At 46.7% G+C, this 15,841-nt stretch overlaps 1 protein-coding gene across 1 annotated transcript in view; it reads left to right on the top strand.

Annotated features, from left to right (window-relative positions):
* SORL1 (sortilin related receptor 1) overlaps positions 1-15,841 on the top strand; it is a 110,794-nt gene that overhangs the window by 40,474 nt on the left and 54,479 nt on the right. Inside the window, exons 7-14 of the mRNA XM_028707291.2 lie at positions 4,315-4,413; positions 6,023-6,192; positions 7,305-7,497; positions 8,624-8,741; positions 9,156-9,229; positions 12,061-12,149; positions 13,204-13,382; positions 15,399-15,585. Of these exons, the coding sequence (XP_028563124.2) occupies positions 4,315-4,413; positions 6,023-6,192; positions 7,305-7,497; positions 8,624-8,741; positions 9,156-9,229; positions 12,061-12,149; positions 13,204-13,382; positions 15,399-15,585 (1,109 nt within the window). The remainder of the gene's footprint in view (positions 1-4,314; positions 4,414-6,022; positions 6,193-7,304; positions 7,498-8,623; positions 8,742-9,155; positions 9,230-12,060; positions 12,150-13,203; positions 13,383-15,398; positions 15,586-15,841) is intronic.

A 15,841-nucleotide genomic window follows, 5' to 3' on the forward strand; every position in this document is an offset into this window, starting at 1 on the left:
ACTAGGTCAGTGTTTCTGCTTAGCCAGATCGTGCCTCTTTCTTCCCTGGATGAAGGGTAGAGAAGGGCTGTTGCTCCACCCACTTTTTCCTTTGGGCATGCCTAATACTGGCAGAAGGTCAGCGGTTTGAATCAGAATCAGATCAGAAGGTCGGCGGTTCGAATCCCTGCGACGGGGTGAACTCCCGTTGCTCGGTCCCAGCTCTTGCCAACCTAGCAGTTCGGAAGCACGTCAAAGTGCAAGTTGATAAATAGGTACCGCTCCGGCGGGAAGGTTAACGGCATTTCCATGCGCTCCTCTGGTTCGCCAGAAGCGGCTTAGTCATGCTGGCCACATGACCCAGAAGCTGTACGCTGGCTCCCTCGGCCAATAAAGCGAGATGAGCGCCGCAACCCCAGAGTCGGCCACGACTGGACCTAATGGTCAGGGGTCCCTTTACCTTTACTACTGGCAAGTGGCCCTCAGAGGATTGCCCAGAAAGGAATGTGGCCCTCAGGCCCAAAAAAAGTTTCCTGTCCCTGCTGTGGAGGGAGCAGCTTAAAAGAAAAGCACAACCCAAATTTATAAAGCAGCACAGTGCATAGATGTCAAGGAAGCAGAGCCAGATTTTTGAGCATCCACCACTGTCCCAAAACAATGCTCCAAAAAGCTTTCTGCGTTAGTTACAGAAGAGGAGGAGGGGAACATGCTGTGAGCCTCAAAGGAAAGCATCAGAGTCTCCTTTGACTTGTGTTTGTGATCCAAATTTATTATCCCTTCATGGGGGTCTGGCAGGCAGCCTGTATGTGCTGCAATACTTTTCTGCTTAGGGAAGATTAAAATAACTCGGAGGTGTGTCAATATAGACCACAGATAGGGAATCTTTGGCCAGATGTTGTCAGACTACAACTCCCATCATTCTGGAGGATTGGCCACGGTAGCTGGGGCTGATGGGAGTTGGAGCCCAATATCTGGAGGGCGTCAAGTTCCCCATGAATGAGCATCTTGGACCTAATGTAAAACGGTTAGCAAGCTGGACTGGAGCTTGTTTTTCAAGTCCACGCCTCAGCCCTTAATCATGCTTGGTGAGCTTCTAACCTACCTCACAGGGCCATCGTGAGGATAAAGCGGGGCACGCATGTTCACTGCCCTGACCTCTTTGTAGGGAGAGCGAGCACAAATAGCAGAACGAGCCTGAGTTTGTGGTTCAGGAGCAGGCAGGATGCAACAACAGGGTAAAAAAATGCCAGCCTGCTTCTATTTGATTTTAGTACTTTAGGCAGATCTAGGTCAGTGTGAAACACGGAGGCTCTGGGAAGGAGAAGTTTAGATGCCTGTAAGTAATAGGCATATGTAGGTGGGAATGGGAGAGGGGAATGGATGGGCAGGGTGTCATGGGAGAAGAAGAGCTTTTGCAGCACTATCGAGGAAAAGTGCTGTATTTTTCGCTGTATAGGACACACTTTTCCCCCTCCAAAAATGAAGGGGAAATGTGTGTGTGTCCTATGGAGCGAATGCAGGCTCCTTGGCTTCAGCAATAGCAACGCGAAGCCTCCGAAGTGCAGAGGGAGAGCTCCCCCCCGCGCTCCTTGGCTTCACGTTGCTTTCGCTGAAGCCGCCTGAAGCCCCCGGAGCGCAGGGAATGCCTGCTGCGCTCCGGGGGCTTCAGGCAGCTATCCGCAAGCCTTTGGAGCGCAGCAGAAGTTCCCGCTGTGCTCCGAAGGCTTGCGGATAGCCGTCTGAAGCCTGGAGAGCAAGAGGGGTCGGTGCACACCGATCACTCTTGCTCTCCAGGCTTCGCTTCGCTGGAGAGGCGCTGCACAGTTTTCTCTCTCTGCGCAGCGCCCCTTCAGTGAAGCAGGAGGAGAAATGGAAGGGGCTCTGTTTCTCCTGCCACTTCGCTGAAGGGGCGCTGAGCAGAGAGGGGGAGAATCCCCCCCCCCCCCCCCGTTCTCCCCGGTGCGTCCTATAGAGCGAAAAATACGGTATGTTGGTCAAGCAGAACGAGGCCCTGATAATATCTCTTGATTGTCTGGATAGAGGATGGGGAGGAGCGTTTGAGCGTACTGCATACAGCGTACTGCATACAGGCAACGCTTTCGTATGTTGCTCCGCCCACTTTTGCCCCTGGCCCTGCCCACCTTTGCACACGGCCCCCAGAAGGCGTGTTGTATGCTTACATCTGGGAGAGTAGCCGTAGCTCAGAGGTAGAGCTTGCCCCCCTCATTGCTGGACACGTCATGTTATTTTTCTTTCAGAGCTCTTAACGTGGGATGCAGCTTGCCGACCTAGAAATAAGCTTTGCCACTCCCTCGCTCCCCCTGCCCCGATTTTTCTGGTGCGGACGTTGCAGGCAGCGTAGCCCACTTTTGATCCCTGATATCTACAGTTAAAAACAAAAACTGATGGGAGAAAACCTTCTCTGCTTCGTGGGGATTGGTAACCTTGTGGGACTACGACTCCCATCATCCCTTCCTCATTGGCCATGAGTCCAACATCACATTGAAAGTCACAGGCTCCCCCACCCCTGAGCTGGATGGTTTGAATTGACACAGGGCAACTTCATATATGGGCCATGGTACAAAATGATGAAAATCTCTTTCCCCCTCACTTCCGCCCCACTCTTAAGCCAGTTAAAAGTGCAGCCCTATGGGCTAGTTAGGGACGCGGGTGGCGCTGTGGGTTAAACCACAGAGCCTAGGACTTGCCGATCAGAAGGTCGGCGGTTTGAATCACCGCGACGGGGTGAGCTTCCGTTGCTCAGTCCCTGCTCCTGCCAACCTAGCAGTTTGAAAGCACGTCAAAGTGCAAGTAGATAAATAGTTTCTGCTCCGGCAGGAAGGTAATTTCTGTGCCCTGCTCTGGTTCGCCAGAAGCGGCTTAGTCCTGCTGGCCACATGACCCGGAAGCTGTACGCCGGCTCCCTCAGCCAATAAAGCGAGCTGAGCGCCGCAACCCCAGAGTCGGCCATGACTGGACCTAATGGTCAGGGGTCCCTTTACCTTTACAGGCTAGTTAAAACATTGCAACGCCACTTAATGGCTTGAACCAGCAACTATGTGAATGTTGGCATAGGTGGGAATCCCAGAACCATTGTCATGTAATCCATCCCATTGTGGGTTTGGGTCACAACGAGTTTGGAGAGGGAAAGTGGTTCCTGGCAGACTCCCAGGTAAGAGGGCAATTTAAAAAATAATAAAACCCAGAAAACTGTGGTGTGTGCATACCTGTAAAAATAACTTGGCTAGATACAACCCAACATGCTTCCTTTCCCCCCCTAGTGCTTCAATCCAGATGTGCCTACATTAGTTACTTGTAGCTTGGGATATTGGAGAATCCCACTGGTGGCAGACACAGTGAATGTTTGCTTATTCGTCTCAAGTCTGCAAATGCTAATATCTGCATATGAATCCCCACCCACTCTCAATTTGCATTGCATTTCCTTTTCATTGAAATGAATGGTGTTGAGTAAGGCAACAGGATCATAATTAATAATGTGATCTAACAACATAATTAAATATGTCAAATCCGCCACAGTGGAGAGCAAGCTGAATAATGTAATTTTTGCTGGAAGCCGAACTGCAGCAGAATGGAAACATGGGTCGGGATGGAGGTCATTGCATATGTCCTTTGCTTTGTGACATTGAAATCCTGAAAGAGAAAGATTCAAAAGAACCAACTCTCTTCCAGTTTACAATGGCTCCCCTGTCTGGTCATCTGACTTTTTTTTTAGGTTCGCCATAGGTGAGCAAGAAAGTAGCACTTTCCAAGAAGGGAAAGGTTGGAAATGGGTAACACCATTCAGGAAAGAAACCCTATGACTTCTCTTGCCATTTTATTCCATTGCTAAATCTATCTACGTCTTGGGAACTGTCACCAAAATGTGCTTTCCTTTAACTTGGGAATGGGCATCAGGTCAATGTGGGAAGCTGTGCCTTCGTTGCATGGCTTTGTTTATTTGTACAAGCTCTTAAATCAGGCACAGGCAAACTTGGCTCTCCAGATGTTTTGGGACTACAACTCCCATCATCCCTGACCACCGGTCCTGTTAGCTAGGGATGATGGAGGGCTGAGTTTGCCTATGCCTGCCTTAAATCCTAAAGCAGTGTTTCCCAAACTTGGGTCTCCAGCTGTTTTTGGACTACAACTCCCATCATCCCTAGCTAGCAATACCAGTGGTCAGGGATGATGGGAACTGTAGTCCAAAAGTGGCTGGAGACCCAAGTTTGGGAAACACTGTCTTAAAGCCTTCTTTTATAAACAATAACAAACTTAAGATTAATGAGGTACTCACTACTTTGATTTCTTCCGCGCCAACTCCTTTTCTTCTCTCAGCATCTTTTAGGGACGCAGCAGCCATCCGTTCAGCTTTGGGTATCTTTTAACCGCAAGCCGATGCAAGCAGCCCAGTTTGTGACGAGGCACCCCATTAAGGTATTGACATGTGGGAAGGAAATCCTTTTGTTGTCATTATCGCAGGAATAATCTGCTGGGGGCCGCATGTTGCTGGTGGGTGGGGTTTAAACCAGTTGTGGGCAGAGTCAAAAGTGGGGGGCATCACTCCTTTCCTTTCTCATTCCCTCCCCTTTTCTCTCCACCTTCTTCCCTACCCCAGGGAAGGACAGATTGCTCTTGCAGCAAATCTGAACTAGAGGGATCCCCCTGCCCCAAATTTCTTCCGTTATCCCCTCCCTCCATTTCAGCCTTCTTCCTCCATTTCTCCTGGCTTTCTTTGCCTACGGGTTCATCCCTCTTCCCCAGCATGAAATCAGATCATGTGCCACATATCCCTTATCCCCACTGTAAGGGATGGCTGCAATCCAAAGAGAAGGTTTGAAGAGATGTTTCAAACCCTTTGCTGCTTTTCATAACAATGGCTGCACTCCCATGCACCTATTTTTCTTTTCTTTTTTAAAAATTTATTAACACTTTCCACAATACAATAAAAGACAAGCTAATTTACACAAGGAATACCGCATTGGCCTGAATATAAGCCTCACCCCACCCTCCAAATTCTGACCGTGAAAAGTTAAAAGTGCGGCTTAAATTCACGACCTTACAAAAATTGGCTTTTATGATATCTCTGCTGAAACAGACATACGGTAAAACGGAATGGGTGTGAGTGCCTGTGGAATTTTAAGGGAGCAGCTTATGTTCAGGTATCGCCTTTTCTCTCTCTCTCTCCCCGCCCCCCATTGAATTTTAAAGGCACAGCTTATAATCAGGTGCGGCTTATATTCGGGCCAATACGGTAATAAAAAAGAAAGGAAAGGAAAAGATATAGAAGAGACAGAATAATAAAAGGTCCTCTCTCACAAATATATTTTACCCTCCCAGCTCTCACCTGGGAGCATCCCTCTCTTCTCCCAGCCTCTTGCCCTGAGAGATCTCCCCTTCCCCGTCTCTCTCCCGTATATCTCCTTCACTCTCATGCACCTTTAATGTGGGAATGGATCCCATTGAACGGTGTGGGGCTTGCTTCCTAGTAGGCATGCATTAGGATCACGCTGCATGCCACTTTTTAGGTCTGTTTCTTTTTATAGTTGATGTTTATAGTGTGAGTTTCAACCAATTTAAAATTCACATAAACGTACGTGTCAGAGAAACAATAGGGGAAGAGAACATTTGTTTGTTTTTTTAGATGATGCTTAATGTGTTGTCATTGTGTTGCCTTAGAAAAGGCACCTCCTGCTCTGGCACAGAACAATTAGGTAGGCATGCGGCAGGGGTCTCTTCTAAGATAGTTTCCTTTCTATCTTTGAATGTACAGATTACAGTCATCCATCTTCTTTGGCTTCCTATTCAAACATACATTTTTGTTTGTTTGTAATACTCAGAAGAGCCCCGAAAGGCAGTATAATTATTACCCCCATTTTACAGATGGGGGAAACTGAGGCTGAGAGAGAATGGTTTGCGTAAGGCATGTGATTTCGCAGCAGAAGTGCGAGTGCTGAACTGGCGGTTTCCTGGCTTGCAACTCACATTCGCATGCCTTCAGTGGAAGAAAAAGATTTCATTTTTTCTTCTCAACTTTTTCTTGAAGGAATACTATATTGCGGACACATCTGAAGATCAGGTGTTTGTGTGTGTCAGTCACAGTAACAACAGCACCAACCTCTACATCTCTGAAGCGGAAGGCCTAAGGTTTTCGTTGACTTTGGAGAACGTCCTGTACTACAGCCCTGGAGGAATGGGGAGTGACACTTTGGTCAAGTAAGTAGATAGATGTGCTCCATTCAAGTGGAGAGATATGTCTGTGCTACTCTTGTGGATTTTGTCCTTAGCTTGGAAAGGTCAGCAATGGCCTCAAGAAATCTCCGTACCACACCTGACTGCCAAGCAAAAGTGCATTAAAATGAGAACAAATCATTCTTGTTTAAACAATGATGGCAAAGCACAAAATTATTCCAGCCGTCCAAGGAACAAATCTAATAAGGGTTTCAGCTCCCTCCTTGCAGGTAGTGGGAAGTCTTCGAAGGATTTAACTTCAACCAGCTCCCACGTAATCATCCAGCCACAGCTTCCAAACATCTGATCAGTGTGTCTGGGGCCGAGTCAGGATGGCCGTCCATCAACAGATAGAGTTGGGTGTCATCAGCATACTGATGGCAGCCCAAACCAAAACTCCAGACAAGCTGGACGAGGGGGCACATAAAGATGTTGAAAAGCATCGGGGAGAGTATCGCACCCTGCGGCACTCCACACACCAAGGAGTGGTGCGACAACAGTCCCCCCCCCAAGTGCCACCCTCTGTCCCCGACCAATTCTCCCCTAATTCTTATTATTGTATAATTACACATTTATTATTTAATCGGTTGTGTAATCTTAGAAGAAGGGACGCGGGTGGCGCTGTGGCTTAAACCACAGAGCCTAGGGCTTGCCAATCAGAAGGTTGGCGGTTCGAATCCCCGTGACAGGGTGAGCTCCCGTTGCTCGGTCCCTGCTCCTGCCAACCTAGCAGTTTGAAAGCACGTCAAAGTGCAAGTACAGTAGATAAATAGGTACCGCTCTGGCAGGAAAGTAAACGGCGTTTCCGTGCGCTGCTCTGGTTCGCCAGAAGCGGCTTAGTCATGCTGGCCACATGACCCAGAAGCTGTATGCCGGCTCCCTCGGCCAATAAAGCAAGATGAGCGCTGCAACCAAGAGTCGGCCACGACTGGACCTAAGGGGGTACAGCTGTGACAGGGTGTAGCTGCGACTATCGTGAAGCGGCCCGGCAGTTCCGAATTTGCCACTGCGCCACTGGTCACAATGGGCAATTGCAGATAACGGAGGTGTGTGGTTCAGTGCTTTTGTTGTCGTTCCCCCCTCCCCAATTTCGGCAGGTACTTTGCGAACGAGCCCTTTGCGGACTTCCACCGCGTGGAGGGGGTGCCGGGGGTCTACATTGCCACCTTGATCAACAGCTCCTTCAGCGAGGAGAACATGCGGTCTGTCATCACCTTCGACAAAGGTGGGACTTGGGAATTTCTCCAGCCGCCAGAGTATACTCGCTACGGCGAAAAGATAAATTGTGAGGTAATGATGCTGCGATGCAAAAGACGTCTCGCCGCCTCTTTGAGGGCTTTTGGATTGGGTGTTTATGTTCTTGTTCCCTGGCTAGGCTCAGCTGAAGCTTGTAGATGCATGTGTTGTGTATATACCTGCTGGGTTGTGAATGGGCTATTCCAGGCTCCTGAGGAAGTGCAATGCTGCTTCTAATAATAAATAAATATTTTTTTTTATTTATACCCTGCCCTTCCCGTTTCAGGGCGGCTAAAAACAAATTTAAAACACTTAATTGACACAACAAAAAACAGCATAAAATACAGTATAAAACGTGAATAATAAATTCAGATTCAAAAATCAATTTAGGGGGGAAATCCGTCCAATAAACATTAGATGATCACCAGGGCTAGCTGGCTAAATTTGTGGGCCAGTTTGTGAAGAATATTCTCCGGAGAATTTCTAGCAGAGAATATTCTCATTCTCAAGTGTGAAAAACCTTCCCCATGTTTCTTTCTGTTTATGCAATCTGCACAGCTTCCAGGTTTGGGGAGTGAGTGGTGGAGAGAGGGGCTCAACCAACATTTAGTTGTTTTATGACTGTTTTCTATTTTAGTTTATCTTCTTAAAATAAAATATGCAAGCTAGATTTTACCAGCACTGTTTTGTTCCGCTTCTCTTGCATAGCTGTAGTTCTTGACTCTGTGCTTTTTTATTATTATTTACTGCTGTGATTATTTCTATCTTTTAATTTGTACAATGCATCAAACAGTTTTTTTGGGGAGAGACGAGGTATACATAAAAGAAACCCACAAAGTGAGAAATAAATGGCCTCTAGCCTATACACCTGTGCCTCCAGAAGGAAAATTAAAAAAAAAAAAAAGTCCTAGCTTTTAAGGGTTCTTGTTTGCTTTCTCTGGATTTCCCTCCCACATAGGCAAAAGGGTTGTGCAAAAGAAACAAACGGCATTATGTGATTTGGCTTTGTAAGGTGAAACGGAATCTGTGCACATTTAGCATGCTTGAATATGTACCGGTGGTGGTGGTGTAAGCTTCAGACCTCCAGCGTTGCATTTGTTTGGAACAAGGGCTGGCACACATGCTGCCTGCACCGGGGGGAAGCACAACAAGTAATACTCATATGATTTGACTCTGCTAGCTTTCCAAGGGCTGCTCTCTTCACCTGGCCCAGCGGCTGAGCCAGCTCCTCAACTTCCAACTGCGCAGAATGCCCATCCTCTCCAAAGAATCAGCTCCGGGACTGATCATCGCAACAGGTATGGCTTTGTTGGTTTGTATTGATCTGTAGTCCATTTCCCCTGACTCCAGCAGGTCCAGGAAGACTCTGTTATAGGTAGAACACCGGTTAAAATGATTAAGCCGATGTGTTTCTCTATTCCTCACCCTCTAAATCTATTTTGAATTGCCCAATTTATGGAAGCTGCACAGGTTCAGGCTTTGGTGAACCTCCAGAATCTCCAAAGATGACTAAGGATGTTTCTATGTATTGTTCCTGAGTTAGCTTGGGGCACTGATGGTGTGCTTCAAAGAGAGAGCTGTTCCCTGTAAGCCAAGCTAACTCCTCACACACAGACACTGTTTGCTGCTTAGCAGCCATGGCCACACCTCAGTGGGGAACGATGAATTAAAAAGCAGCCAGACCCTGATGATTCACACACTTGCTTTTGTAGGATCTGTGGGCAAGAACATGGCGAGCAAAATGAACGTGTACATTTCAAGCAGCGCGGGGGTCCGGTGGAAAGAGGTAAGGCCCTGGGGTAGCAAGGAAAAGCCCTCTGGAAGAAAACAGTCCATTTATCTGGGAAGCCCTGTTTATAGATGCCTTAGATCTTCCAGCTGTTTTGGACCGCAGATCCCAATCAGCCCATCTACTGTGGCCATGTAGGCTGCTGCTGATGAGAGTCATAGTTCAAAACACCTAGAGAACATCAGGCTGGTTTACCTATGCAAAAAGGGACGCAGGTGGCACTGTGGGTTAAACCACAGAGCCTAGGACTTGCCGATCAGAAGGTCGGTGGTTCGAATCCCTGTGATGGGATGAGCTCCCATTGCTTGGTCCCTGCTCCTGCCAACCTAGCAGTTCAAAAGCACGTCAAAGTGCAAGTAGATAAATAGGTACCACTCTGGCGGGAAGGTAAACGGCGTTTCCGTGTGCTGCTGTGGTTTGCCAGAAGCGGCTTAGTCATGCTGGCCACATGACCCGGAAGCTGTACGCCGGCTCCCTCGGCCAATAAAGCGAGATGAGCGCCGCAACCCCAGAGTTGGTCATGACTGGACCTAATGGTCAGAGGTCCCTTTACCTTTTTATCTATGCAAAGGCCACAGTTGGGTTACCGCTTCTGTAAACTGTTACAAGCAGGGGATAGGAGCCTTCTCTCTCTTCCCAGTTTTGCTAAGCAAACATTGCAGACAGTGGTAGCCTTTATATGGAATTCCCTGACATGTTCCTGCCAGGCAAGGATACTAATGGTGCAAAACCAGGCAAAGGAGAGGGGTGTGGTCTGGGGAGAGGAGTTGTGGCCTCAGGAGAGTCCCAAGGGGCCAAATGGAGAGGTCGGGGGGGGGGGTCCACACTTGAACCCAGGCCTGAGGTACCCCACTGCTGACGTAAAGGAAGCCACAAGAGTTTCCTTGAGCACATGCCATGTCCCCTGCCCTCCTGCCCTTTCTCTCCTTGCGGAGTATCTTCAAGCAGCTCTCCCATGTCTCTCAGATTAGGAGGAAATAATCCGGTTAGAGCCCATGACTTGGATCCCTGCACCTCTCAGTTTGCAAATTAAGCACAGCTCTTTTTGAATTTAATGGCAAGAGAGCTGTGCATCTGTAGCGAATTGGGGTGTATGTGTGTGGATTTTTTTCTCTCAGAATCACAGCTTTTGAAAAAAGAAGTCTGGCTGGTTTACTGTCATGTGTTATGTTTGGCTGTTGGCCTTTGAAAACATAGTCAATGAGATTCTCTCTCTTTTTTAAGGGGTGTGTGCGTGTGGAGAGAGTATGTCTGTGTGATCAGCCAAAGAGTTTTGGCCAACTTCCATCAGGGTAGGGCTTGGCCCAAATTTTACAAGTGCTTTTGGCTGATTGGGTGGTCTGGTCTGCAGTGGGGTTTGTGGCAGGCCTCTCCAGACGGATGTTAGTCTAAGGCTGCATTCTAACATCTGCAAAGTGTTTAAATGCTGTGAACGGAGTCACCTCCTTTTCCTTTCTGAGAGTGGTGTGGGTTTGGTTTGGCAGCACCAAGGCTGCTAGGACAACAGCAGCAGCAGGCAGGGATTTTTTTTTCTGTCTTTGGCCTTGTAATGTATATCATAGAGAAAACTATTTGGGAGCGACAAATGCTCTGTCATCTCAGTTCAGTTGTATGTTGCATTTTCCATGGCAAAGCGGCTCATTACTTCAGAAAGGTTTGAGTTACAATTGACTAACAAATCACTAATTATAAGGTGTAATTCAAATCTGAATCCGTTTGACTTCCAAAAAGTTTGGAAACCAAGGCATAGCTTCCGATTGTCTTCAGGAAGCCACACCAGACATTCGGGTTCCAAAGAACGTTTGCAAACTGGAACACTTAATTTTGGGTTTGCGGCGTTCGGGAGCCAAAACGTTCGAGTCGCAAGGCGTTCGCCAACCAAGGTACAATTGTAGTCATATAAATAGCCCAATCAAAGCAAATGGGGATTTTACTTTTTATGCCACTGGCCTTATAGCATATACCATATATAAAAATGGCTTGGGAGCGACTAATAGACTATCATCACAGTTCAGTTTTGTGCTGCTTTTCCATGGCAAGTTGCTCAAAGCAGCTCAAAGCCTCAGAAAAATGTGTATAACAATTCATTGACAGTTGTAAGGCGTGACAAAATTTAAATAGGCTGCATAGGAATACGCTATATCAAAGCATTTTGTATTAATAAGTAGACAATAAAATTAAACAATCCACTAATAATGCCTTGCAGAGTGCCTGGGTGAAACTGCCTCAGCTCAAGGGCAGAGGCCAAAGCATCTTGTTTTTTCTACATTACGGTAATAGTAATAGTAATAATTTATTATTACGGTCAAAGACCACCACAACTGAGACTGCTTTCACAAGAATGAAATAGATATTTAAAACAATATACAATAACAGCTTATAGATTAAAATTAAAATAGTCGCATGAACACAAAAGGACCTAAGGTTAAACTAACATGCAGATTGCCCCTGGGTTTTCCTAGTGATCTATTTGTTCCAGGGGTGTTCTATGCCTACAAATTTGCGCGCAGAATCTGGCGACCATCCGGGTCACCTTGTGATTTTTGCCTAAGAGGAGAAAATTTAGTTTAGGCTTGTTCGGGAGATCAGCAAGCCTCACCAGATGGGGGTCAATGGTATCTCTACACGCCTCATCGTAAAAAAGGACATCTAAAAAATAAGTGTTCAGGGCTTCCTATTTCCCTTAATGGGCAGACGATACATCGCAGTATATCGCCAAACCGTGATGTTTGGCTGATGATACACTGCAATGTTGAAAAGCTGATATCGCCCTCTCTAGCCTCCAGCCTTCTTCCACTCATGCACCCCTGTTTTTCTTCTTTCTTCAGGTCCTGTCCGGACCCCATTATTACTCATGGGGCGACCATGGAGGGATCCTCATGGCGGTAACACAGGGCACAGAGACAAACCAGCTCAAGTAAGTTCCATGGGCAAATGAGCTGCTGAATCTGAGCTAACATAAAGCAATAGAATAGCCGATAATTAGCTGTCCACTTGATTTCCTTTAGGCCACATAGGGAAGGATTCTTGAGATTTGTTATACTGAAGCTTTACCAATGGAGAGCTTGAAGAATTGAGAAGTGGTGTGATTCCTCTCCCCCCATTCCACCCGGCACTGAGCTTTTAGAGGTGGCGGTGGTGAGCTAGAGAATCTGGAATTTTACTACAGTTTGTACAAAAAACGTTTGCAGCAGATTGCTCTCAAGAACAAACAAGCCATCCAAATTGCCGTTCAGATTTGCATCACAATGCCTGTAGCTATTGCTGCTTTTCCTGTAGCTATGAACAATGGGCTGCCTTCAATGCTAGGCCTCCTTAAGAGTTAGACCCATTGCAGTCAATGGACTCAAATGACTTGTGTCCCCTGATTTCTGTGGGTCTGCTCTAAGTAGGGCTAGCACTGGAGGCAAGCTAGCATCACAAAGCGCCTAACATTTTCTAAGTTATCTACATACATTAAAAGTGGGAAGCTGACACTTCTCATGCAGTGCTTCAGGAAGAAATTGAGGACCAAAACAAAAGTTCTATATTTGGGCCTCTTTAACCCCTTTTTAAAAACCTGAAAGCAGCTGGTCCGAGCTCTGATTTTGATTGTAACAGGGGCACTTGGGCAGGGGCGCAAAAGGATATATGTGAGGCAGGGCCTTTTTAGTGGTGGGACTGAGACTGGAATGCCTTCTCTGTGGAGATCCACCCCCGGGCTTCTTCTTTTAGCCTTTGGGCAGGAACAGGTTGTCCCTGTTCAGCATGTGCTCAAGAGATCAACAGGTCCTAATCAGTGTTTCCCAAACTTGTTTTTGGACTACAACTCCCATCACCCCTAGTTAGCAAGACAGGGATGATAGGAATTGTAGTCTGGAAGCAGCTGGAGGCCTAAGTTTGGAAAACACCGGTCTAGATTTTACTTTGTAAAAGGGAGTAGAGCAGATGTGAACACTGAACAGCCTTGACCTGCCATTCTCTCTATGTAGGTACAGCACAAACGAAGGGGAGACCTGGAAGGTGTTCACCTTTTCGGAGAAGCCGGTCTTTGTTTACGGCCTCCTGACGGAGCCTGGGGAGAAAAGCACCATCTTCACCATCTTTGGCTCTTACAAGGAGAATAGGCACAGCTGGCTCATCCTGCAGATCAACACCACGGATGTGCTTGGTGAGTGAGGGAGTTGCTCTTTGGTGTCCCTCAAAGTTCTGCAGAGGGAGTCTGAGTATATTGCACATTTTAAGTGTCGTAGAATTATCCTGTAGAAGTACAGTTGTACCTTGGATCCCGAATGCCTTGGTACTCGGACGTTTTGGCTCCCGAATGCCGCAAACCTGGAAGTGACTGTTCCAGTTTTCGAATGTTCTTTGGAACCCGAACATCCGATGAGCCTTCCGTGGCTTCTGATTGGCTTCCAATTGGCTGCAGGAGCTTCCTGCAGCCAATCAGAAGCCGCGCTTTGGCTTCCGAATGTTTTGGAAGTCGAATGGACTTCCGGGATGGATTCCGTTCGACTTCCAAGGTATGACTGTATTCTGGATATTGCATTTTGGCACTGAGACATCTCTGTTATGTACCTCCCTCATAGAATTATAACTCCCATGGTTCCTTGGTGAGAGGAAAGGACTGTTTGAGTTGTTGTTGTTGTTGTTGTTGTTGTTGTTGTTGTTGTTGTTGTTATACTGCCCTATACCCTCAGGTCTCGGGGTGGTTCACAACATAAAATCACAATATAAAATCACAATATAAAAACACAAAATACATAATAAAAACAAGAACAACCCAATAACCCCCCCCCCATAAACACATTTTTAAAAGGTGTTGGATGTCAGCCAGCCTAAAGCCTGGTTAATTTAATTTAATCTTCACTGGATATTGATATATTTAGGAGACTCGTTTAGGAAGTACACCTTCCTTCCTGCGGAAGTCTTTTGTTTAGACAGGACTCTACAATATTATTTTTCTTTCAGTCAGTATTCATTTGATGTTTTTTTACGAATCTTTTGTTGATTTTTATCATTATATATTAGACTTGGCCTTGCTCTGTTTTTTAATGAAAGCACAGATTATAAATTTGCCAGTGAATAAAATTATAAACTGCCTTATTGAGGGGTAGCCAAAATGGCGCCCTCCAGAGGCTGCTGAACTACAAATCCCAGCAAGCCTAACCACTGGCCACGCTCACTGAGGGTGATTCTCAGGTGGCACAATTGTTCAGTGCATCTGGCTGTTAACCAGAAAGTTGATGGTTTGAGCCCACCCAGGGACAGCTGTAGGTAGGATTTCTGTATTGCAGGGGGTTGGACTAGATGACCCTTGGGTTGCAACTCTATGATTCTATGTGACAAGTTCAATCCCCAGCATCTCCGGGCTGTCTCAAATCCTTCAGAGAGCTGCTGCCAGTCTGTGTAGACAGTACTGAGTTAGATGGGCCAATAATATAAGGCAGTTTCATATGTGGTGGCATAGATCTGTGGGGAGTGGGAGGCAGGAGAAATTTCCAGTCCCGAAATCCTGCTTTTACGGGTGTTTAAAATACTGGCATGCAATCACATCTGGAAACAGGAGAAGCAGTTAAACATGGCAGAAGAACGAGTTTGACTAAAATGTAGAACTGATGCCTTCTAAAACTGTAAGTGTTCTAAGTGGAGCTTCTTGGCAGCCCAAATGGGTTTGAAATATAAATAAGATACGTGACTCACTCCAAGGAATGTTCTGTGGAATAGGTTTGTTGCTGTCTGTCGTGGTAGGTATGGGGGAGAAATTTGATTCAGCTCGCATTTAAGGTTGGACCTGCCTAATTCACACCTTGTGAAACATCACATCAGCAGAAACACAACCATCCTGAGAAATCTAATTTTGCAATGTAGTTCTCCAGCCAAGCGATGTGTACAAAAAATGCATAAACTAGGGCAAAAAGTGTGCATAAAAATGCAAAGGTTGGTAAAAAAAAACAAAAACATAAAAAATTGCACTGGGGAAAATTATGTACAAAAATGTGCAAATAGTCAAACCCACATTAAAAATGCTTGTTAAGAGAAATTTGTGTTTAAGTCTTGCAGCCCCCCCCCTTTGAAAGTGGATATGTTGAGTCCATGACATGGTGAACCCACTTTACGTTTAGACGCACAAACCCTTTGCTATCCTCCTCCTCACCCCATCTAATGTTGCTTGTTCGTTGCATAGGGGTGCCTTGCACTGAAAACGACTACAAACTGTGGTCCCCCTCTGACGAAAGAGGCAATGAGTGTCTCCTGGGACACAAGACGGTCTTCAAAAGGCGAACTCCCCATGCGACTTGCTTCAACGGGGAAGACTTCGATCGCCCAGTCATGGTCTCCAACTGTTCTTGCACCAGAGAGGACTATGAATGGTGAGTTCCTTAAGTTCCCTGTGGACTGCAGCTCAGATTACCGTATTTTTCCATGTATAACACGCCACCATGTATAAGACGCCCCCTATTTTGAGGGACTCAGATTTAAGAAAATGGGGGGGGGGGGAGATGGCACAGAGTTGTTGAGCTCTTTTGGTGGGGGGATTGCTGAAAATCTGCCTCTCGTCTGTCCCCTCGCTGGCAGAAACTGCCAGTTGCCCGCCCAATTGTTGTGGCATCAGCCAATCAACACCAG

Source organism: Podarcis muralis, chromosome 15 (genome assembly GCF_964188315.1).
Source record: "Podarcis muralis chromosome 15, rPodMur119.hap1.1, whole genome shotgun sequence".
Classification (NCBI taxonomy): Eukaryota; Metazoa; Chordata; class Lepidosauria; order Squamata; family Lacertidae; genus Podarcis; species Podarcis muralis.